Source organism: Typopeltis vanoorti, chromosome 12, assembly GCF_054136105.1.
Source record: "Typopeltis vanoorti isolate ZY-2024b chromosome 12, IOZ_Tvanoo_1.0, whole genome shotgun sequence".
Classification (NCBI taxonomy): Eukaryota; Metazoa; Arthropoda; class Arachnida; order Uropygi; family Thelyphonidae; genus Typopeltis; species Typopeltis vanoorti.
Window position 1 is genome coordinate 6,448,553 of NC_143560.1, and position 24,239 is coordinate 6,472,791.

The window sequence follows — 24,239 nt, forward strand, 5'->3', positions numbered from 1 at the left end:
TTTTGAAATACAGCCGAAATCCATTCCAAAAATTAATAAATAAAATACATAAACAAAAAATGAAATCTTCTTTCCATATTAAAAATAAAATAAAAACAAAAATAAATATAAATATTTAATTTTATTTATCAAATTTATTTGGTAAATAAAGTTTGGACAAACTAAAGAAGCAGATTTCTGTAACTGACAGAGTTCAGTTGTTTTCATGGAATTTCGTATCAGCTTTTGCAACTGAAGGCTAATTGACTCATCCCATGCAGTGACAGTAACTCGGGGTTTCACACACACGCAGAAAAATAAGGCTGAAGAACATACACAACGGACAAAAATGTTGTTAGTGGGTGGTAGATGGTGTAGTGTATAAATGGTGATTAGCGGCGTACAGTGCAGATTGAGGTGGCGTGAAAGGAAGATTATGTGGTGTGGGAGGTCCTCCTGCGTTGAATCCTTGGAGGTGTCACATAATAATAATGATAATAATAAATTGATAATTTTATCAATTTATTTTCATTTCTAAATAAAAATTTATTCTACAGTTAAATATTTTAGAATTACTGATAGGTAAGTCTAAAATTATTTAACTTTAGAGGGATGGGCATTGAATTAGAAGAAGAAGAAAAAGAAGTAAAGGCTTAAAAGAAAGATGATCTGTAAAAATAAGTTTTCCAGTTGGAGAAGGCGGTTCGAATCTCGCCATTGTCAGTGATATTACCTCTAGGCGAGAGACGCATTTCATCACCCACTGTTAGACCACTGCCCAGTAAGATATACTGGAAGCCTAAGGTAGCTTGAAAAATTCCATGTTTGGTCTCATTGCGGATTGCATAACATAAATAAATTAAATAAAAAATGATTGAAGACTCGTATTCCCTAATACTCGCACCCATGATACTCATCTACTATAGTTTGCAATGTTTCATGGGCGGAGGAAACATAAAAAGTTTTGAAAATAAATTGACATGCAACTTCTAAGCTAACCGCACGCCTGTAAACAACCTTCAAAGACTCATCAAGGGAGAGACTCTCATATCAGATATAGTATTGAATAACATATGCACGTAAACACAAGAAAGATATTTAATTAACCAAATATTTCGGTCCGGAAATAGCAGACCATCTTCAGTGGCACTACAAGAACAGTTTTAAAAAAATACAAGGTGGAATAGTAACAATAGATCATTTAAAAATAGAACAAGCCGCGTGATGTTATATCACTAAGTATTAAACGAAACATTTTTAAGCAGAGACATGATGGAAATAAAGATATTAATTAATATTGTTAAGTAACATAAAATTAATATGAATTAATGAGTTATCCTGATTAGACTTTCCCAGTTGATATAGATACACAGGCATTCCAATTCAGGTTAGGACGATGGAGTAAGGCTTCTACGCTTTCTTTGAATAAACGTTCAAATTTATAGCTGGATCTATGTAAGAGGCGAGTTTTTGACCAAAGGATGTTGTGGTTAGTTTCCATCCCGTGCTGAGCCAATCCAGATTTTTCAGGTTTGTTGTGATGAATCGAAGATTGATGTTTTTGGATTCTTTTTTCAAGAGAACGTCCAGTTTGTCCAAAATAGGAGAGATCACAGTTGCAGGGAATTTGATAAACTCCAGGAAGAGATAAAGTTGAGCGTTTGTCTTTAGGAGAAGGAAAATGGGAAGAAAATTTAATAGGTGAATACGTAGCTGTTAACTCATATTTCTTCAGAATTCTTGCGATAGGTTCTGAAATCCCGGAGATGTAAGGAATTGGAACTCGACGTATTGAATCTTCGTTATTTTAAGAATCAAAGATGAGTACTTTTTTCGGAAAAGCCATTGAGTTTCATGTGTTGTTGGATAGTAGAAAGTACTTTCTGTAGAAAATTAGAAGTAGAACAATTAGTTTTGGCTCTTCTGATTAGACATTTTATGATTCCTGTATTTTGACAAGGATGATGGGCTGATTCTTTAAGAATATAACGACCTGTGAACGTTGGTTTCCTGTAAACTGTAGTTGTAAGAGTATTTGAAGGTGACCGGATGAGGAGAACGTCTAAAAAAGATAACTGGTTGTTTTCTTCCATTTTCATAGTAAACTTTATACGATGATGTAAGAAATTGATACTGTTTAAAAAAGAAGGTAAGGAGTCTTTGTTGTGCGGCCATACAGTAAAGATGTCATCTATATATCTTACCCAAAAGGATGGTTGACGGAAAATAGATGAGAAGAGGACTTTTTCTAGATGTTCTAAATAAAAGTTGGCTAAAGCAGGAGAGAGAGGACTTCCCATGGCCGTTCCTTCTACTTGGCTGTAAAATTGTTTTGACATAAGAAATATCCAGAGTGTATTAGGAAATCGAATAGTTTTATAATGTCTTCAGGAAAGATGTCAGCAAGTAATTTTAAAATCTCCTTGAGAGGTACATTTGTATGTAAAGATTCTATATCAAAGCTCAGCATAAGATCTGTAGGCTGCAATGAGACATTTTTTAATTTTTCTAAGAAATCGGAGGAGTTTTTTAGAAAGGAACTAGAGTTGCCTATGTGAGATTTCAATAATTTAGCTAGATGTTTGGCTATACGGTAAGTTGGAGAATCAGTACAATCTACTATTGGACGAAGAAGAAAGTCAATCTTATGTATTTTAGAAAGACCATAAAATCTAGGAGGTCTTGCAAAATGAGTTTTAAGTCTTTCAATTGTGTCTCTATCTAAACTGATGACTTCATCTAAGAGAGAATTTAATTTTTTTAGTTGTCTGTTGGTTGGATTATAATCAAGTTCTTGATATGGAAATACTTTTATTGGGATTATATTGATCAAGTGCATATAATAACAACTAAGTTATATCAACTACTTTCACCAACTGTCTGTTGGCATCTTCAGGGTAAATAACTGATGTACGGCACTAAAATGTAAAAAACTGTTACAAACTATAATCAACCGATTCCAATTATATTAAACAAAGAACAGAGCGCGTACAATACATTCATAGAGCGTGGATGATATCACTTGTTGTTATTTAGGAACGTTCTATAGTTGGCACTATAATTCAGTTCTGGCGAGTTGAAGGATCTGATAAGGGTCTTCCAGATCACGGGCAAGATTATATTTAGATAATAGATATCTGTTATCTAAACACCTGGCAGCCCTCCTCAAACCTCACATCCATAATTCGGACACTTATATACGAAATTCGCGAGATTTCGTTGAGAAACTGAACAACATCTCTATCTCCAATACGGATTTACTCGCCAGCCTGGATGTTACATCTCTATTCACTAACATCCCTGTGGAGGAAGTCATCAACATTTTAGGAAGTTTGCTCCCACAAAACATTACTTCTCTGTTCCGTCATTGTTTAACATCAAACTTTTTCTTATGGAATAAAATCATATATCAACAATTGACTGGCCTTGAAATGGGTAACCCCCTCTCTACATCTTGTGCTGATCTCTTTATGGAGGATTTTGAAAGTAAAATCTTAACTCAAACAGACCCTAAACCCACAGTATGGTGGAGATACGTGGACGATATCTTTATCGTTTGGAACCACACAAAAAAGGACCTGTTCGACTTTCTTAACAAAATCAACTCTCTACACCACACAATCAAATTCACTCTAGAACTTGAAGAAGATAACCAATTATCATTTCTGGGCACTTTAATTAAGAAGCTTCCGAATGGTGGTATCAACCTCTCAGTTTACCACAAACCTACCAATACAGGACGTTATTTACATTTCACTTCCTCACACCACATTTCTCAGAAACTTAGTATTGTACACATGTTGAAGAACCGTGCCTCTCTCCTTACAACAGATCAACAAGACCTCCAGGAAGAACTATCCCTGATATCCACCAACCTTACCATGAATGGATTTCCTCGAAGACTCGTCCACAAGATACTTTTCTCTGAACCCCGACAAAGACAACAAGATGATGTACGTTATATTTCTACCATCGTCATACTTAGGGACAGTTTCCAATAAGATTGCTAGACTCCTTAGACCACATAAAATAAGAGTGGCCTTTAAACCCACAGAAACGATTAGACAATTCTTAAGATCTCCAAAAGATAGCCATCCTTTCTCCAAATATGCTGGAGTTTATAACAGACCATGCTCGTGCGGCTTGAATTACATCGGCCAAACTTCAAGGAGCCTTGAAATTAGGCAAAACGAACACATAGATGACGTCAATAATAAAAGAGAAGAAAAATCGGGGTTAGCTTTTCATTTCTCAAGAACGAACCATACCGTAGAGTGGGATAGAAGCACAATTCCTTACAAGGAAGAGAACTTCTGCTCCCGAATTTTTAAGGAGGCCACAACAGTTGCACGCTGTATACAAAACCTTAACAGGAACCAAGGACTAATCTTGCTCGTGATCTGGAAGACCCTTATCATATCCTTCAACTCGCCAGAACTGAATTATAGTGCCAACTATAGAACGTTCCTAAATAACAACAAGTGATATCATCCACGCTCTATGAATGTATTGTACGCGCTCTGTTCTTTGTTTAATATAATTGGAATCGGTTGATTATAGTTTGTAACAGTTTTTTACTTTTTAGTGCCGTACATCAGTTATGTACCTGAAGATGCCAACAGACTTAGTTGATGAAACTAGTTGGTATAACTTAGTTATTATTATATGCACTTGATCAATATAATCCCAATAAAAGTATTTCCAGAGCTTTTTGGTCAAGAAAAGTAAACGTTTTTTTAACAAGTTCTTGATATGTGGAGTGATCTCGAAGTAAAAGAGAAAGTTTTCTTCTCTAATTTGCTGTGTCCATAACTACGGTTGCTTTCCGCTTGTCAGCTTTGGTAATAATGAGGTGATTGTTTTTTCTCAAGGACTGTAAAGATTTCATTTCAGAAAGAGATATGTTGGAAGGAGGACGTTTGGCATTAAGTAGAGAAGAAGCGACTTCTAGGCGAAGAGCATTACCTTTATCACTTTATCAATGTTAACTAGGAAATCTAGATATAGTGTCTTATTAGGAACAATAGAAAATCATATCCTTTTGACAGGATGAGGGTTTCGCTATCAGTTAGAGGACGTCCGGATACATTGATAATCCAATTATCTGGAGTTTTGAAGGGCGTGAATTGTTTAGACGAAAGAGCTTCATATATTCGGTTTAGATGTTGACTTCGTTTATTATATGCTCGTTGAGTAGAACGTTTATCCACATTTAGAACTATGTGTGAAAGATGTGGATCCACGTTTGTGGAAATATAGGTGTTTACGTGTATATATTTTATTCAGTATTTATGTCACAAGAATCCTTAAAACATCAAATTGTAATCCTTCACGGGGAAAATGCCACCAAAATAGCCGGTAAATTAGGAAACCTTTCAGTTATACAAGGTAGGTTACGAGCAAAGATCAATTTTTTTAAAAAATGCCGCGACAACAAGATTATTCCCAATTTCGCTAAGATTAAAGAAACTATAAAATCTCCTGAAGCTTATAATATTTACCGGAACACCAGTTTATCGTTAATCTATAACCAACTTAAAGCTGATAAACGTGATCTTGCTATTCACAGTCATCATATTTCTGATCTTCGCACCTATATTTCCACAAACTTGGATCCACATCTTCCACACATAGTTCTAAATGTGGATAAACGTTCTACTCAACGAGCATATAATAAACTAAGTCAATATCTAAACCGAAAATATGAAGCTCTTTCGTCTAAACAATTCAAGAAGAAATATGAGTTAACAGATCAGTATTCACCTATTAACAAATTTTCTTCCCATTTTCCTTCTCCTAAAGACAAACGCTCAACTATGTATCTTCCTGGAGTTTATCAAATTCCATGCAACTCTGATCTCTCCTATTTTGGACAAACTGGACGTTCTCTTGAAAAAAGAATCTAAGAACATCAATCATCCATTCATCACAACAAACCTGAAAAGTCTGGATTGGCTCAGCACGGGATGGAAACTAACCACAACATCCTTTGGTCAAAAACTCGCCTCTTACATAGATCCCGTTATAAATTCGAACATTTATTCAAAGAAAGCGTAGAGGCTTTACTCCATCGTGCTAACCTGAATTGGAATGACTGTATATCTATATCAACTGGGAAAATCTAATCAGGATAACTCATTAATTCATATTAATTTTATGTTATTTAATATTGTTAATTAATATCTATTTCCATCATGTCTCTGCTTAAAAATATTCCCTTTAATACTTAGTGATATAACATCACGCGACTTGTTCTGTTTTTAAATGATCTATTGTTAGTATTCCACCTTGCATTTTTTTAAACTGTTCTTGTAGTGCCACTGAAGATGGTCTGCTATTTCCAGACCGAAATATTTGGTTAATTAAATATCTTTCTTGCGTTTACGTGCATATAATATTCAGTCTTTATGTCACAAGTATCCTTAAAACATCAGATATAGTATTACTACAAGAGACATTACAACAGAAGAGTTCCATTATGAAAGGTCTAATCTTAATTTTTAATTTCATAATTCATATTAATTTTTTATATTTTTTTAAATATAAAACACCGAAAATTTCTTTCTTTAAAGTGTTTAACATCTGATTTCCAGAAAAATATAGTCTTTTGAAGAATAATATCTCTCCCTCTGTGTAAAAACATTTCATTTCGATATTGCTGGACATGATACAAATATTATTTGAAATTGCTATAAAGTTATGCTTGAGGACATTTCCAAGTTAATAAAATATGCAAAGTTTGGTGTGACGTAATATTTCCATGTTTCCATGATGGTAGTAGTTTTGCTTAACTGGCAGAGTAGTCAATTTATTAATCTAAGAAAAAAAGGGTGATTTATACAAAAACATTAAAATAGTAAAGCATTCACACGATAAATATTGAAAAAAAATTAAATATATAATTTGCTAGTTAATTTTTAAAAAATAAAGATAAGGCATAATGTAAACTCATGCAGCTGTACAAGCTCAACTATAATAGAATACGATTCTAATCAGTTCGCAGCGTTTGAGGTAAACAAGAAGTTGCTGTTAAAAATAGATCTACACAGATAAATAATGAACTTAAAACTAATTCCGAATTATCTTTTCACTAAAAAGTAGCTCAGATATATATATATATATATATATATATATATATGGCTGTTACATGGCGAAACTAGTCATGTTTTTATATTAAAACCTTTTTACTTAAATCTCGGTTCTAGTCATTCAATTCTTCATAAAAATATGTATGTTAACCGAGTTAATGATCATTCTTTCACATATATATATACGAGGGACGTCTAGAAATTAAGTTCCGATGGGCTGTCAGAGAAACAAAAATATACTTACAAAAAAAAAAACTTTATTGGAAATTAAAGTAGACATCTTTCACTACTTTTTACATCATTTCCGCCATTGTTCAGGCACTTATCATAACGGGACACTAAGAGTTGTATTCCTTCGTATAAGGTATACAACTGCTTCTTTGACCTCATCGTTGTCTTGAAACCGCCGGCCACCAAGGAAAGATTTCAGATGTTTGAGCAGGTGAAAGTCGCTTGGCGTGAGGTCAGGACTATATGGGGGATGATGGAATTGTTCTCAACCGAAGGTGGCGAGAAGCTGTTGTGTTACGCCGGCCGTGTGTTTTCTCGTTGCATGTTTTCCATAAATATCAATAATTTGCCGATGATTTTCAGCTGCTTTAACGTTCCTCGCATTCAAGTAACGGATAACTGACCTAATTTCACATGCGGCGGGCGATTCGATTTTCTTAGACATTATAAATACACACCAAGAAGCGCACGCACTGCGAGAATGTCTGAAAATGGCACCAACGCCTGCTAACGAATCTACAAACTCATCACGCATACTACGCACCATTGCGATCGTAGCGCTGCCGTAAAAATACTTTAAAACGGAGCTTACTTTTTGGACTTCCCTCGTATATATATATATATATATATATATATATATATATATATATATATACATACATACAGAGAAAGAGAAAGAGAGAGAGAGAGAGAGAGATGACTTTGAGATAGTGCTCAGTGTTTTCAGGTTTAACTCTCACTTAATGACAAAGTCTTTTATTGATTAAAATGTTTGAAAAAATCTCAGTTCCTTAGCTCAAACATTCTTTCGTCAGCACAATGCTGTAAAGTTTTGAATGCATTGACAATAAGATGTCTGGTATTGTCTCGTGTCTTCTTTTGTTTTGTTTTGGAGTAAATGATCACAGTGTAAAGAGGCTTTCTAGATGCTCGATAAAGTCAAGGAAATCGAAGCACTTCTCGAAAAGTGTGGACAGAAAGATGCGATACTTTTCATTTCGCGTTTGTGAATACTGCACACGAACACATCAAAGTTGGTTAGTCTATTAAAGTATAGAAAAAAGAAAGTTATTCAGCTTACTTGTTCCACCCAGACGTTCGTCGTCATGACTTGATGTTTCAGATTCTGTAAAAGATACAGTACTGAAATCATATCATGTAACAAAATTATTCGAAAAATAATTAAATTGAAATAAAATTTATAATTACTACATTTCTGAATTACTGTAATACTTCATTAAAATATTTTTAATTAAATTGATAAAACTTTGGACATGTTTTCTGATTTCTGAAATGTTTCCCACACAAAAAAGGGTAAAAATAGACACTACTTGCTCACCTTTTTTAAATATACCTCTTTTACACAACCACAACACGTATTGTGCATATTGATGTTAACGAACATTTTAAAAATACTGGCATTCATTTAGAAAATAGTTGTTACTTATTAAATAGTTATTAAAATAATGAACCACTTCAGTAAAATATTTTAATAAACGTTTGGAAAAAGCAAACAGAACAGGTTGTTTATTAAAGAGACCTACAAGTAACTTACGGTGAAGGGACAAGCCATAATACAATACCTTATGATTAAATCCTTTGTTGTTGATGATGATGATGATTACAAAAAGGAACAAAATGCAATGCATCAACAAGCTCAAAATTTCAGCAGTGTTTCGGAGTTATACCACTTTGTAGCCACACTTTTTCCAAAGTTGCTTATTTCGATTATCCAAAGCGCTTGCACATATCTATCGAACATTTCGCACAAAATTTGTAGTAATTTTTAAGTGTATATCAGGATCAGTGATTGACTTGTTCAGCGAATGGATATCGTACTGTACTTCCATTGATGCGAGATCCTTCGACACTTCTGCGCATGTCAGAAGAAGGAGAATCCATTCCGATAATAGGGTAATCAATCCTTCTTGTGGAATAAGTTGTTTATTATTATACGTGGGAAAATTAACTTCTCTTTTATGAACGTTGTAGTTTTTAAAGTGGTAAATTAAAATAACTAATTTACGTATAAAGCATGTGATTTCGCGTATTGGTTTCTTTCTCCCCTTCAACATGAATTGACTCTTCTTGGCACGTTGCCAGACTAGGATCTCGGATATGTGGTCGGACAGGTTTCAAATAACTATTTCGGGATTATAGTAAAATAAGCGACGTTTCGGTTCTCTGTAAAGCTGTCTTCTTAGTGAAATTGTATTGCCTTACAGAGAAGCGATCAAACAGTCTACAGATCACTGTTGTGCATATTAGACTGCCATGCCTGCAACTTTCACCTGGAGACTTAAGAAAAAAATTCAGTATATCGCTCACCAAATACCTTTAGAACACATTTACAGGAGTCAGCATTGATCAGCAGAATCTTAAATTATTGAGATAATTTAAGTGATCCAAAAATTCTGATTGTACCTTGTTAATAAATAAAGGCGAATGAATATCTTGATATGAATAAATACCACAAAATATCCTAATCTAAGTACTGCAGTGACAGACTACTAGCTTAACAGTGATATTTGAGAAATATTTCACTGCAAGTTATATTCTTAAAGATCTAGAATCCTCAATATTAATCGACACATACGGACAGACTATTATTAGGCTGGTCTAGAGTCAGTTTAGCCATCTGTCAAAGGTGCATTGGGATTTTCTGGCAGCTTGAAGCAAATCAAGAGTTATAACTCCAGACGCATAAGTGTAATTGCTGGCTAATTGCAGTTTCACAATCTTCAACTGTTATGCTCTAATACGATTAACGTAGGACAACTGACAACGAAGGTAAAACGAGGGATCTTGTAAGAACATCGTCAATTTGCTCTCGGAAGCATTTCAGAGTCTATAAATATCGTATTTTGCTTTTTTATTTTGTATGTACAAGATACAAAATAAAAAAATATATTTTATTTTGTACATACAAAATAAAAGTATTTTGTATGCACAACATACAACTGCCGGCCTGGTCGGCCGAGAGGTTAGCGTATCCGCTCTCCTGCCAAAAGGCTGTGGGTTCGAATCCACCGTGGGCATTAATGTTTGTGATTGTCTGTGAAAATAGTAGTGGAGTGGTTGGCGGTAGATGGCGTTGATGTAGTTGCAGCTCGTTATAGTTGGTGGATTGACTGATGGAGACAGATTTGTTGAGTAAGTGTCCTCCCTCGAGGAGTGCTTGAACTCCCTGCAGGTGTCAAATAATAATAACTACAGTAACTTTTTTTTTTTCAGGTGACTTTATTATCGACCGGATAAATACATCTTATATTTATAAATAATAGAAAGTAACTGGATAACAATAATCAGTGACATCTTTGAAACAATTCGTTATATAAGGGTTTGATTTCAATCTATTCCAGTTTAAGGATTCGTCCTGAGTGAAATAGAAGGGATAGGCTTGTCAAAAAGAGAATTCGATTAATCGTTATGCAAAATATGGAAAAGGATGAGAAGTATGCATTTCGTTATTTCAGATGCACAGCTGGACCATCACCGTAATGAACTGATTTCGTCATCTCTCTGAAACCCTTTCATTAGATTTTGAACCAGAGGAAGAAAACAGACAAGATAGCAGTCAACACACACACACACACACACACACACACACACACACACACACACACACACACACACACACACACACACACACACACACACACACACACACACACACACACACACACACACACACACACACACTATAAACTTTTGCAAATATAAATGCATTTAAAATGATTACATTCTTGCTAATTCGATAGCCAAATCAGCTAAGTGCACCTAAACCTTAATTTTACTACTTTAAACATGATTTAAAATTAAAATAAAATTCAAAATTTACTTAACATGATTAGTTTTCTATAACTTTCTTTGGAATGTAGAATTTTCGAAGATCCCGAATTTTCTCTGTATGAGCCTGTAGGTTGTTTTAAACTTACAAGAAATGTCCCACTGATTACCGAGCTGAGTATTATGAACTGCAATAGCAAGTGAAAGGATCTTTGTTACATGAAGACAGAAGTGAGTTTACGGAATTGAAATGTTTTAGAGTTATCTGAACATTTTCAAACGGCATAATAAACAACAGCACAGTTATTACGTTATATACTATCCGAGCAACACGCTGTGAATATGGATTTTTGAGAATGTCGTTCAAATGTAGATGATAAATAACTTTCATTACCCAGCAAGAGACCATCACCCTGTTTTTTTATAAGCCTCAAGAAGTTTCGTGTTTAATTTTTAGAGTACGAATTTAGTATTATCTAACATTTAGTTCATCCATCATATTAACACAAACGGACTACGAGCTATCAGCCTTTCATGAGAGGAATTCACTTAAAATACTCAGTGGGAAAAGTACGTGAATTGAAGGTTAACCTTGTATTGCATTTAGAGCACGGATAGGATGGGAAGCTTTCTTGGAAAAGAACTTAATTTTGGTATGAATCAGGAGAGATGAAATTATCTCGTCTCCATATTGTATTTCCATATTTCCATATTGTTTTTTTTAAGATAAAGGTATTGCTGTTCCATAATATTGCGTTTCCAGTAGTTTCCTCGCGATTCTATACGATAATTTCAGAGATCATTGTTGAAATATTTCAGTCGTTGTTTTGAACTGGGCAATTTAATCTGCATTTATTTATTTTATTTATTTTTACTTATAATGATATCTGCAATTAGGAAAAACATACCATAATCACTGACCACTATCACTGAATTCGCTAATAAAGACTGCGCAGGAAAATAACAGTCTCATTTTTGATTAAATTTTCGGCACAGATAAAGTAGAATGAGAGACGTATTTTTTCTTAGCGGAATCTCTATTTGACTACTTCTGAGTGGTTTTGTCTCATCTTCTCGTACATGTCCAGGAGCATCTGAATAGAAATGTTCGTTTATAGGTTTCACATCGGCAGCGAATTCGACATCCGCTTGAAGAATTCTATGAAGATCAATAAAATAGATTTGAATTTGAAAAATACCAATCAAATCTTTGAATTCCTTCACATTCTTTCATTCTTTATTACCAAATATACATTTTTATGAGCTGAAATGTTTCTGGATCGGTTTTCTGTTGAAGAGAACTTAATATTTATGAACTGTTTTGAAAAATCCTTTTTCTGATGGAACAGAAATCACAAAGGGCACTGTACGCACTTGCACTTTACAATATACTGTATTACTTATCGATACATCAAGTTGTAATTTTGAGATAAGCGGCGAATGATCCGGTAGATTGTTCGCTAGCGAGTAGTTAAGGTTCCTCGGTAGCGAGGGAGCTTTGTAAACCGGTACAAAATGCCATTTTGCAGTGAGTCCGAAATCTTTTGATCGCACTTCGCAGTTTCATAAAGATTCTTCTAATGCCTTTATCTGGATAAAATATGGGATGGAGTACGTATGTGATGCAGTTGAAAGGTTCTTTTATCGTGATTATAGCCACTTGAAAAACACACAGATACACACATTTAGATAAAAATGAAACTCAAAGAAAGGCTTGAGATCTGAAAACAAGATTCACACACACACACACACACACACACACACACACACACACACACACACACACACACACACACACACACACACACACACACACACACACACACACACACACACACACACACACACACACACACACACACAATTTCTATTTATGGTTCTTCTTCCAAACATCCCTTTCAAACCAGATTTTAATTTGTTTGTTTCACTAGTCTTTACGTTGAGAAGAAATAACATAAAAGGAACTTTGATGCAAGCCCACCGTGATGCTTTAAAGTTATCTTGAATAACATTGAGACATTAGTTGAAAAAAAAAACTTTCTTCTTCCATAAAGTGGAAAGGTTCTTTTATCTGTAATGTATTTAAATAATACGTTTTTTAAAAAAATAAATATTTGGATTAGGAGATTGAAAACAATAGCAAAATCCAAAAAAGAAGAGTACAAAAATGCGATAAAATAGAGCAAATCTGTGAATAATGCTACACAGGGAGAGGGAAGTTTCATGATATCAACATCAACCTGAGCCGGAAGTTGTAGATATCCGTTAGAATGGTTATCATTTATGCTATTCTTAAGAGAGTTATTAGAAAAGAATATATTAAGCGTTGGAAAAGTTGTTAAAATTATGTCGAGTTCTGCGAACATGAAAAAGAGGTTCTGCATAGTTACTGATAAAAGAATTCACTTTCATTATTAAGGAAGTTATAGAGAAAGATTCAAAATGATTCAGATGCTTTGTAGATATGCCAACGTTAGAAGAAACGAATAGAATTAATAGAGATAATGTGTTAAACAAATGGAAATTACAGTTAATGAAAATCAGTCAGAGTGACTGTAAGTAGCTGTATACCATCTGACTTGGTATGCAAGTACTTAAAATAAATTTATCAGAATAATATATACATAGACCATCACTGAGATAAAAGAAATAAAATAATAAAATAACTGTTAGTAGTTGGACAAATGATGGCCAACACTGAGGCACTGGTAAACGAATAGGTAGAATTTAGGAACTTTGCTGCGTTTGTGCAGAAGATGAGTTAGATATTCTCATGAGAAGATGGCAGGATATTCCTGTGGGCAACTTGTACTTTTTTCCGTATAAAACACAAATCTTGAAGAGAAAACACTCATTTAATAGAAAGCAGATTACGACATTAGCAGGTCCACGTAACTCAGTGAAAGTGACGCTTGCATCCGCTGCGCTAAGCTACCAGAAGATCGACTTAGGTTCAAGCCTGATCGCTTACTAGAGGAACTTTTTCTAAGCCTTTCTTCCACTGGTTCACGAGTTAGTCGAAGTTAATTCACGGGCAAGCGGATTTTTCGTCCATTAACTCAGAAAAATCATCCCTTAAACCCATACTATTTCAGACAATAACATGTGCTGTTAGAGTTAGAGAGCACGAAATGGCAGCACTTCATTGCCGGTCTCTTTATCGGTTGCCACTTTAAATTAGCAATAGTTTTGGGCCAGCTATCTCTGATTGGCTACCAGTGGAGATTGAACTTTCCGTATAAAGGAATAAAAGGCGTTAGCTGATTTCCCCCCCCCCCCGATTTTTGATTAAATGCCATGTCATAACATTAATTAGCTTCATATGAAACTAGATCACTTGGTCGTGATATTGTAATTTAACTACCTTCAAGAAAAGTTAAAATGAGCTCGGGAAGATTCTTTGTATTACTTATTTATTATTATTTTGAGGACTAATTTTGTCGTGAGTGATTTTTTTGGTTTGTTTAACTTTCAATGATTATCTTAAGTAAAATAAGACGTTATAAGAAAGGTGTGTGTGTGTGTGTGTGTGTGAGAGAGAGAGAGAGAGAGAGAGAGAGAGAGAGAGAGAGGCACATCTTCCGTGAGGAGTAATCGGTGTCAACTAGAAACATTATGTACAAAGAGGGAACAATAACATGAACAGTGACTGAATATATCGTTGCTTCATTATGTTCCAGGAGTAAATGGTACAAAGATCCTAATTTAACGTCATTGCATTTGCATATGACACCAAGCAATATATTCATCAGGAGTATCTTGTTTGAGCGTGTTATGATTTATAAAATTCACGATCTGAATGTATTATCTCAGTTAATGACAGTTCCTACAGAGAGTTCTGGCAGTCACTTATCGCAAGCGAGCGGTTGATGTCCACTGAGATTTCTCCGTGTTTGTGTGTTATGGCTCAGAGAAAGCGATCGATATCTCCTCTATAGAGAAGTCTTGGTCTTTGTCTAAAAGGAACTTCCAAAACCGAAAGGGAAAGATGAAGATTTTCACACGCTAACAAGTTTCGACTTTATAATTCAAAAACAAACATGAGCATGCGTACATCATGCCAAATGCCAATAGCTGAGAGATGAGAATGGATAAGCTTAATTTCCCGAGTTTTCAAACTTGTCGAAGAACCGGTTCTGTATTTAAATTGACATTCCTAATAAGTTCCCAAACTATTAAAAATATGTTATTTAGAGAATCATGCAAATATGAATCAGCATAAACATTGCTTTGCCAATTTTAGTCTGCATCAAATTTCTGGTCGATATCAAATGCGGTCAAAGTTAGAGAGAGAGAGAGGGAGAGAGAGAGAGAGAGAGAGAGAGAGAGAGAGAGAGAGAGAGAGAGAGAGAGAGAGAGAGAGAGAGAGAGAGAGAGAGAGAGAGAGAGAGAGAGAGAGATCTAAATGAATGCTAAACAGATTACAACATATAAGGATGAACACAATTGGGAACTAATCAGAAAAGCATCATATTATAATATTGAGATTGCCATCTACAAATGAACATTCGTACAATCATGGATGGCAACGAGATGGCAGCACTGATCACAAAAGTACAGGAAATTGGAATAGGGAACATTTCAATACATATGTTAATGTAACATATTTCCCAATGGATGGCGAATTTTTGACGTTGCATAGAATATGAATTGACCTGATTGGAATTCCCCAAGTAATAATGCCGGACTAGTTTATCATGTTTCTTCATTGTGGGAAGGTTATTGCACAGAAACTCATACATAAAGAAATCAAAGAAATAAAATTTTGGAAGAATAATATAGATAAACTTTTGTAAAATATGAGTACTTATAAAAATAAAACAAAAAATTACTATAGGAAAATATACAAAACTTCCACAAAGTGAAATGTGACCAATGGTTAATGTAAAAATCATTACCTACAATTTTTCATCTCTATGCGGCCTATAAATGCACTAACGAAATTACCAATGCCATAATTCTCCACTATTCCTTGTCATTTCAGAATATAAATAAAATAACATCAAAAAGTTTCATTACTGTGCTTAATATTAAGTCTTATTACCATATAAGAAATAAAAATAAACATCTTCAGTAGGCTTGTTGCCAAAATTGTGAAGAGATAGGTTCATAAAATCGCAAATAACGTATGAAGTAAAATTTTTTCGAAGCACAGCTCTGATTTATTATAAAATTCACGAGTCTTACAGCCGCTTGTCCTGTTTCGAATTACCATGTTAAAGAGAAATTAAACTGAAAAAAAAATGCCATCATTGAAACATTGTCACATTCTTATTTTCATGAGTACAGTTTTGAAGAATACATCCTTTTCAGTAAAATTTTTCGAGTTCTAAAAATTCTATTTTTAGAGAAAAAAAACATATAGGAGGACTATTCTACTAAAAACGTCTGCAATTATTTACTTCGCCTCTGTGGTGTAAAAGAATTTGTATGATATTACCTAATGTACTTGTACGGAATCGATTCTACAAAGTTTAATTAAGACGTTGTGGAGGCATTACGTTGGTAGCCAAGTAATTTTTCCCCTCTTTCAGATACGCTCGTTAATTTTGACTTGAAGCAATCACGGCCTTAATGCAAAAGAAGAAGGAGAGAAAAAATCACCGATATATTACTCAAAATAAAATTTTAACTATTCATATGTTTACATGATGCGGAAGATAGTCTGCCTCTATTTTATTCCATAAACTAGTAAAGTAAATACGAACATAATTAAGTCTCCATTTCTAAATGCGAAATAAAAAAATAGCTTGATGCAAATAGAAAGCTGAATTCTTTGTTTCTATTTGATCATGTAAGAATATTGAAAAGAGAAAATCATTTGCTATATTTTATACGAACGTATAACAGCATTATATTTACCACATCCATGTGTCCGTACAATTTAAAATTCCTTTTTTTTTTCGACAATACATGGATTTGGATTAACGTGTTTAAAGAATCTTATTAAAATATTTTTTCCGTATAATTTCTATTAAATTGCTCTCTGAACACTTTCACAAGATGTTATGACTGTATTGATTTTATTATGCGGAACTGTTTCTCCTTCTTCTTCATCAGCAGATGAAGAATGGATGTGCATACAACGGAATAAATCTGAAATATTCGCCAACAGGATAATAAATGCACTTTTAACTTTTTCTTTTAATCATTTCTATTACAAAAGTACAAACACTTCATGGAGTTCTTGTAATAACGTTAAGTTTGCTGCAGATACCTTCATAGGTCTCACAAGAAAGAAGGGACGCATTGTCACTGTAGTTGAATCTTGCAACGTAGCAGTCTTTGGTTAAAGAGTATATGATACATTTTTTTTTTTTCTAAACTATAATTCCATTTTTCTTCTCGAAACAATTTGAAATGGTAATGATATTGATTTATTTATATTTCATTTATTTTATTATATTTTTGTTTATTTATTTATTTATACTTTTTTGCTCTATTTTTAACGAAGTGCACATTAACACAGGCAAATTAGTAACAAGCATCAGGCATAAAGAAATTATGTGCATAAAACTAATGCGAAAAACAGTTCCAGGTTTAATTGTAATTTTCGGGAATGTACCTACATATTAATCTAGAAATGACTGTATTTAAAAAAAAGACAGGTAAATTATTCCGTAATCAATTACTGTGAAACACAAACAGTTTCTCTTGCTTTTAAATGCAGTGTTCCATCATATGAAATCCAAGTGAACTCAAAGTTGATTTAGAGATTCTGCAAAAACAGTAATAAGCTTCGTGCACAATAGTTCTATTAATGCTAACAGTTTATTTATTTATTCGTATGGAGTTTTCTCCCTATTTCTCCCCCCTCCCTACTGGGACGAGTTGAGCCCCCTCATAGGGTGTTAAGTATTTATGACTGTAGATCCGTGTGTGTTCACGGGGCCGGTTTGCCTGCTTGCGGGATGAAAACCTCCCAGATAAACTGGTGGGAAAAACCCTGCTGTCCATGCCCAAGACCGGCTAACTTGGCTATGGCTGAGGAAGATCCTTAAGCTCCTCGCGTCGTCAATGGGAATCGACCTAGGACACTCCTTCCCCAGGCATATGGTTGCGACGCGCACAGCCACTAGGCTAACCGCGCGGACGATGCTAACAGTAATCCATCTTAATTACTAAAATGAATACGTATTTGACAATAGTATTCATTTTAATATTAATTAATAGCGATTACTAAAGTGAAGTAAATAGCGGAGTAGGAAGTTGCTGATTTCTTAATTCAAAGTATTAAAAAAAATGCAAGTTCTTGACGTACCGAGTATTCAGCTGAATACCCAGTATTACACCTATTACATAAATACTACAGGCGTACATCAATATGCTCTTCAGATAATTTCGTATTTCTCTAAATAATGAAATTTTTAGCACGAAACAGGGTTCAACACGTTTAATATTTAAAGCGACTTAATAATCTACCACTCAAGGGTAAGTAGTAGATTATTAAGACTACGCAAAAAGTAGTTAAAGCTAAGAGGAGTGTATGTGGTAAGGAAGAGGAATATGTACGGTTCGAATTCTGCCATGAGCAAGGATGTTTGTGATTACCTTGTACTGAGAGATGAACTTCATCGCCCGGTGTGAAGTCACTTCCCCGCTTAAAATAGGAGGCTTAAAGTGAGAGGTTTGCAGGTTACCGGAGTATGTAAAAATAAATAAAATATTAAAATAATAAAAATTATTTTATAATTTATAAAAATTAATAAAATATAGACACAGTCTTTAGCCTACCTAAAGTACGAATGCGTTGTAGGTTTGAAACCATTAGTGGGAGGAAGTCATAAAAAATGTGGGCTGAACAAAAAATATCCAGGACACAATATTTTGAATGGAAACGACTAACAGTTTAGTCATGCAACTGCTACCATGTACGAGATCTGGGAGCATCTCCTTACGTCACTTGCGGGAGAAGAGGATACCCTTCAGTCATAAGGGAGTTGATTTAGAGTGCACGCTTTCCTCCTTTGTGCTTTGTGAAATGCATGTGTAGTATGAGCAATGCGCGTGTATGAAGTTCTGTTGCTGACTTAATAAGGCAGTCACAGTAACGTATGAAATGTTATAACAAGCATTCGGAGAAACAATGTTGAGCCTATCCAAGGCATTTGAAGAACAAAGGAAGAAAGGAAGGCAAATCCTGTCAAACGTCATAGCACTGCTGATCGTAATCCTCAAACATCAAACCACGGAGAGAGTTTGGCGCATCAGGAATTTTTTCCTTAATGCCTGAACATGAATCAAATCGTGTATGTAAGAATCATATGCATTTTCTTATCCAAAGGAAGTTTCTTTTTGTTCGATAATTTTTATTTTCCCCCTCCTCATCTAGTTATACGAGATGAGGAGGGGGAAATCCATCTCGTATATCCAGATCACTGGATAAATTTCATTTTCGTAAGAACATACATGACTGTATTTATATACTTTTAGCAGAGCCACTGACCAAAGAATGTTTGAATTGCACAACGAAAACCCTTGACACACCAAAGCCAATATTAATCATAATAATATAATCATAAACGAAATATTTCCTGGCTAGAATATTTTATTATTATTCATATTTTTAATTCGTCCTTGAGATTTACTCGTTCCCTTTTTCCATTATTCTATTCATGAATAGCAGAAGAGTCTAAAATACTATTTAAGAATTAAATGCGTTTATGCTAGCTGAATTAATTAAAATTAAAATCAAACAGATATTGAAGAAAATAGAGACACTTTTGAAGTCTAGATTTTTGAATACCAAGCAATTATGGTGGCCTAACTTACAAAATAATTTTAGAGCCGCTGTTCATTCGCCAGGCAATGTGTATTCACTCAAGCATTCACTTGCTCCGCCCACGTATCAGTTTGAATAGAACAACAAAAGCAAGCAAACAGTTCAACTTTCCATGAGTTCCCGGCCGCAGGCATCCTCTTGTTCTTATATATTCTACATTTACTGTATAGCGTGTGCGCGCTCCCTCCATTTCCACTTTATTCCAAGTTCTCTGCGGATTTATCGTTCGTTTTGATGCATTTCTATTTCGTGAAAGTTGCTTACCGGTATTTCCCACAGCAATTACAAATGAGATGGCAAACCGACCACCTTCTCTCGCTCTCTTTATTGCCATTATACATTTAAATCCTAACGCGATATTTTCGTGTTTAGTCCTTGGTTAATGGTTCGCTTCCTAGTGTCTTGCACACTCACCCGATACACAGGATACTTTAATCCTGCGGATGGATAAATAGAAGAAGCTCCCCCACATGCTTCGACTAGTAATGTTTAGTATGACCGACACACGTCTATTAGATTAGCGTGAGCTCTGTTCAGTTATCAGAGAGGAAGTGGGGGGTGCTTCGCATGCTGGTGAGCGAGTAAATATCACGTGAGCGTGAGCCACAAACGTGAACACAATTGAGCTTAATTTTGTTTTAACCCGAAAGACAAAATCCTCCCAACCTTTTCTATCAGCAAATTACACTCTCGTCTTGCGATGCACCTTGATTTATTGTTTTTTCTAGAAACCATGAAAAGAATAATCTGTTTTAAATGAGATAAACAGTGTTCGCTTCCAGAGTTACAACAAAATAAATCACATTATCTCTGTTTTATAACTTCCTGTGTTGTGATTACCTTTAAACTTTAAAGACACGATCATATTTGTTACTTTTATGTATTGCATTCATCCATTGCTGACCATATAGTTAGTATTATTACTCAAATCATAAAAAGAAACCTACTTTTAACTTTATTACGTATGATAATTATATTGTAACCGTTTATTCAAAATATTGCGTTATATTATTATTGTAAGTGTTATTGCAATTATGTGTATAAAAGCTATTTCAAGTACTTTTATTGGAAAAATAAATGTAAAATTCTTATATTTTATAGATTCTCTAAACACTTTTTAACTCTTAAGAGAACTCATGAGCAATGGCGGCTCGTGGCTTGAAATCGTGGGGGTGCCGCAACTTTCGAAATATACATACACACTGTAAGTACAGTGTATACGTGTTTGGATAAAATATCAAAATTATTGTAAAAATTAAAAAAATTAAACATGAAAAAATATTGTTTATTATCGACAAAATTATACAGTTTGGTAGAATTCAAAATTACTTAAAAATAAAATCCATTCCTTTAATACAAATATTCCTTTAATTGTAATTAAAGGAATGGATTTACAATTTTTGGACATTACAATTAAATCCTTTAATTAATCTCCAAATATTTAAAGAGACGGAGTAAACACGATAAGCACTACGAACACTCTACTACTGGCGCAATACTGCATATAAACAACAGTGGAACTGCGCGACGGACAGTGCCGCATTACGCTAATAGCTCGCATCTAACTATGACGTGCATATGCTTGCGCGCGTAGCAATAGGACACTGTGGTAAACACAGTGCTGCTAGCGCCCTCCTAAGTGCTACCAGATGGATTTTTATTATTTTTTATACAAAATAAGAGAATTGTATAGGATTGTTGATGATGAAATTAAATATTACAAGCAAATATAAATAAATTAATAAATATATTTATATATCGAGAAAAATTGGGGAGCTGTTGTTACGCAGTGGCTATGCACGGGCCGCCCCTGCTCATGAGAACCAATGTTTAGTAAATGATAATAATTCTCTTTACAGACATTTAAGGCTTACCCTTGCACTAATTAATTTTGTAACCGTAATTTAGAATAAGGTGGTTTGTCTTATGCTGATCACATATATTTCTCGTGTCCCTCAGATTGGTTTGCTTGTTTTGAGGAATGAAAAACAAGCAAACCAATCTGAGGGACACGAGAGAGAGAGAGAGAGAGAGAGAGGAAAACCTATTATTCCCATGTGAGATTGGCTAAGTCACCTTCAGTTGAAAAGCCGTGATAAAAGGGTTTCGCATCCTAAGACAAGATTGGAAATTAGAACTTCGATTTTTGCAACTTAGTCAAGCTTTGTCGAAGCTGACTGAGCACGAACACTCTAAGCATTGGGCAAGTTTTGATAAACATACACTGCTTGGAAAAAAGTCCACGAATCACCATAGTGTAAGGAACAAAGCCATGGGGCCCACCTTAATAAAATGACGGAAGCAATCCGATGGGGAAATTTTCTCACAAGCTTACGATAGCGATCAATGGGAATTTTGGGCCATTCTTCCTATAGGCATGTAATAAAGTCCTGGATTGTTGCGAGGTGGATGTCCCTTGACCTCATCTGATGTTCCATTCATCCCACAGAATGTTTAATAGGGTTGAGATCAGAGCTCTGTGGAGGTCAGTGAAGTGTGATGACGTTCATGTTTACAAACTAAGCAGTTACAGAAGCAGCCTTATGACACAGTGCATTGTCTTGCTGAAAGAGACAATGGTCGGTTCCGTAGACACGCTACAAAGTAGAAAACATTGCACTATCCAGAATGTTCAGATTCCTCTCGGAGTTCAATGCTTTTGTGGCACCATAAACAGAATTCCGATGCTTTTTCCTGGAATTCTCGGAATTCTAAGAAAAACAGGGCCACACCATCCTACAGCTACCTCTGAATTTCATAGTTGGGGTTAAGCATTCTGGTAAGAGACGTTCACTGGACATCTTCCACCCCCACCTGTCCATCTGCTCGGTAGAAGATGGACAGGTGGGGGTATCATGCTCCACGTTGATTCGGGCAATGTGGGGCTTGCATATAGCGCTCGTAGACTGGAAAGCCATGGTATGGGCTTCGTTTCTGAATGTTTTTGTGCAGATTCGTGTTCCAGTTGATGTCCAGAACTCCGCATTCAATGTGTCGGACAACGAATGGCGGTTTTTACATATTATCCTTCGCAGTACCCTATGGTCACTTTAGGTGATCGTGGTGGGTCGTCGAATGCAGGTAGCACTTGCAGTTGACTCCCTGCGCTTCCATCTCAGTATGGTATCACTGATCGTTGATCTCGGATGGCTCAACTAATGAACAGTTTGCCAAACAGATTGCCCCGCAACATAGCCCATAAACACGCTTCTTTCAAACTCCGTTAGTTCCTTTCTTGCAGCCATTTCATCCCGACACAGTTGCCCTAACTTGGGAGCATCATATTCCACCAATGTGTACTGGATACAAACCCGTAAGTGGTTACTTGGCACGATGCACCCTACCCATGAGGGATGTCCGTTGACTTCTTTCCAAGCAGGAGAAAATATAGATATAAATTCGATTTATTGAGAAATGAAATCGAATTTATGTTTCTTTTTTTTATTTTCTTCTGTTTCACCTTTCTTTTATTTATAACTAAAACTTCCAAGATGATCTTGAGTGGTCCCCTAAAGTTAAAACAATTAAGTCGATTACCGATTTGTCTTTCGCTATCGGAAAGAATACCCTCCTTTCATACATACTATTTTAAACTGACAATTTACAGATATGCAAGTTCGCTGAAAAAAGTTTCTTCTTTCCTGCAGACTTTCCACTAAAAGTAATGCGAATCTATCAGATTTTATGGCCGGAATTAGCATAAAACGAATCTATCTTAAGTCGATTTAGATCTATGGTTGAAATGCGACCGTAATAGCAGTAGAGATGCAGCCCGCATGCCGATATAATACGACTAATGGGAATGTGCCGAAATCGATGGATTCCGTTAATTTTACTGTTCCATTTTGTGTTCAGTGATATTTTTTATTATTGATTATGTGAGTGTTCCCCGGAACACTTGTGTTCCCCGAACTGATTACAAGTGTTATGCCGGTAAAAGATGTCACATGGCATAGTTCTGATTGTAATTGGTTACTCTGATCCTAATAATCTAATACTGCTTTGCGCGTTGTCTTCTAAACCAATAGAATATCGTTTATAGGTACTATTTTTAATGTGTAAAAATGTAACAATATTGGAAGAAAAGATTTCAAGTTACTTTCTTTCCTTAAATACACACAATTATGACTGGATACGAAATCCATTTGGCACAGTTAATACATCGAGTTGGGAATTTTCGTTACAAGAAGAAGAACAATTCGTTACCTTTTCAACGGATCGTACTCTAAAAATGAAATTCTCTGAAATATCTCTCGAGGAATTTTTTTGTCCAAGCCGAATTCCCAGCTCTCTCCACAAGGGCACTGAAAAGGTTTTCAGTTTTCAACATCATATTTGTGTGAGTTCGGTTTCTCAATATTAACCGTTAT

General features: G+C 35.0%; 1 protein-coding gene across 1 annotated transcript in view; it reads right to left on the reverse strand.

Annotated features, from left to right (window-relative positions):
- LOC150100560 (acetylcholine receptor subunit alpha-like) overlaps nucleotides 1-24,239 on the reverse strand; it is a 131,990-nt gene that overhangs the window by 41,277 nt on the left and 66,474 nt on the right. The window contains exon 2 of the mRNA XM_090402119.1: nucleotides 8,380-8,424. Within this exon, the coding sequence (XP_090258245.1) occupies nucleotides 8,380-8,406 (27 nt within the window). The 5' untranslated portion in view covers nucleotides 8,407-8,424. The remainder of the gene's footprint in view (nucleotides 1-8,379; nucleotides 8,425-24,239) is intronic.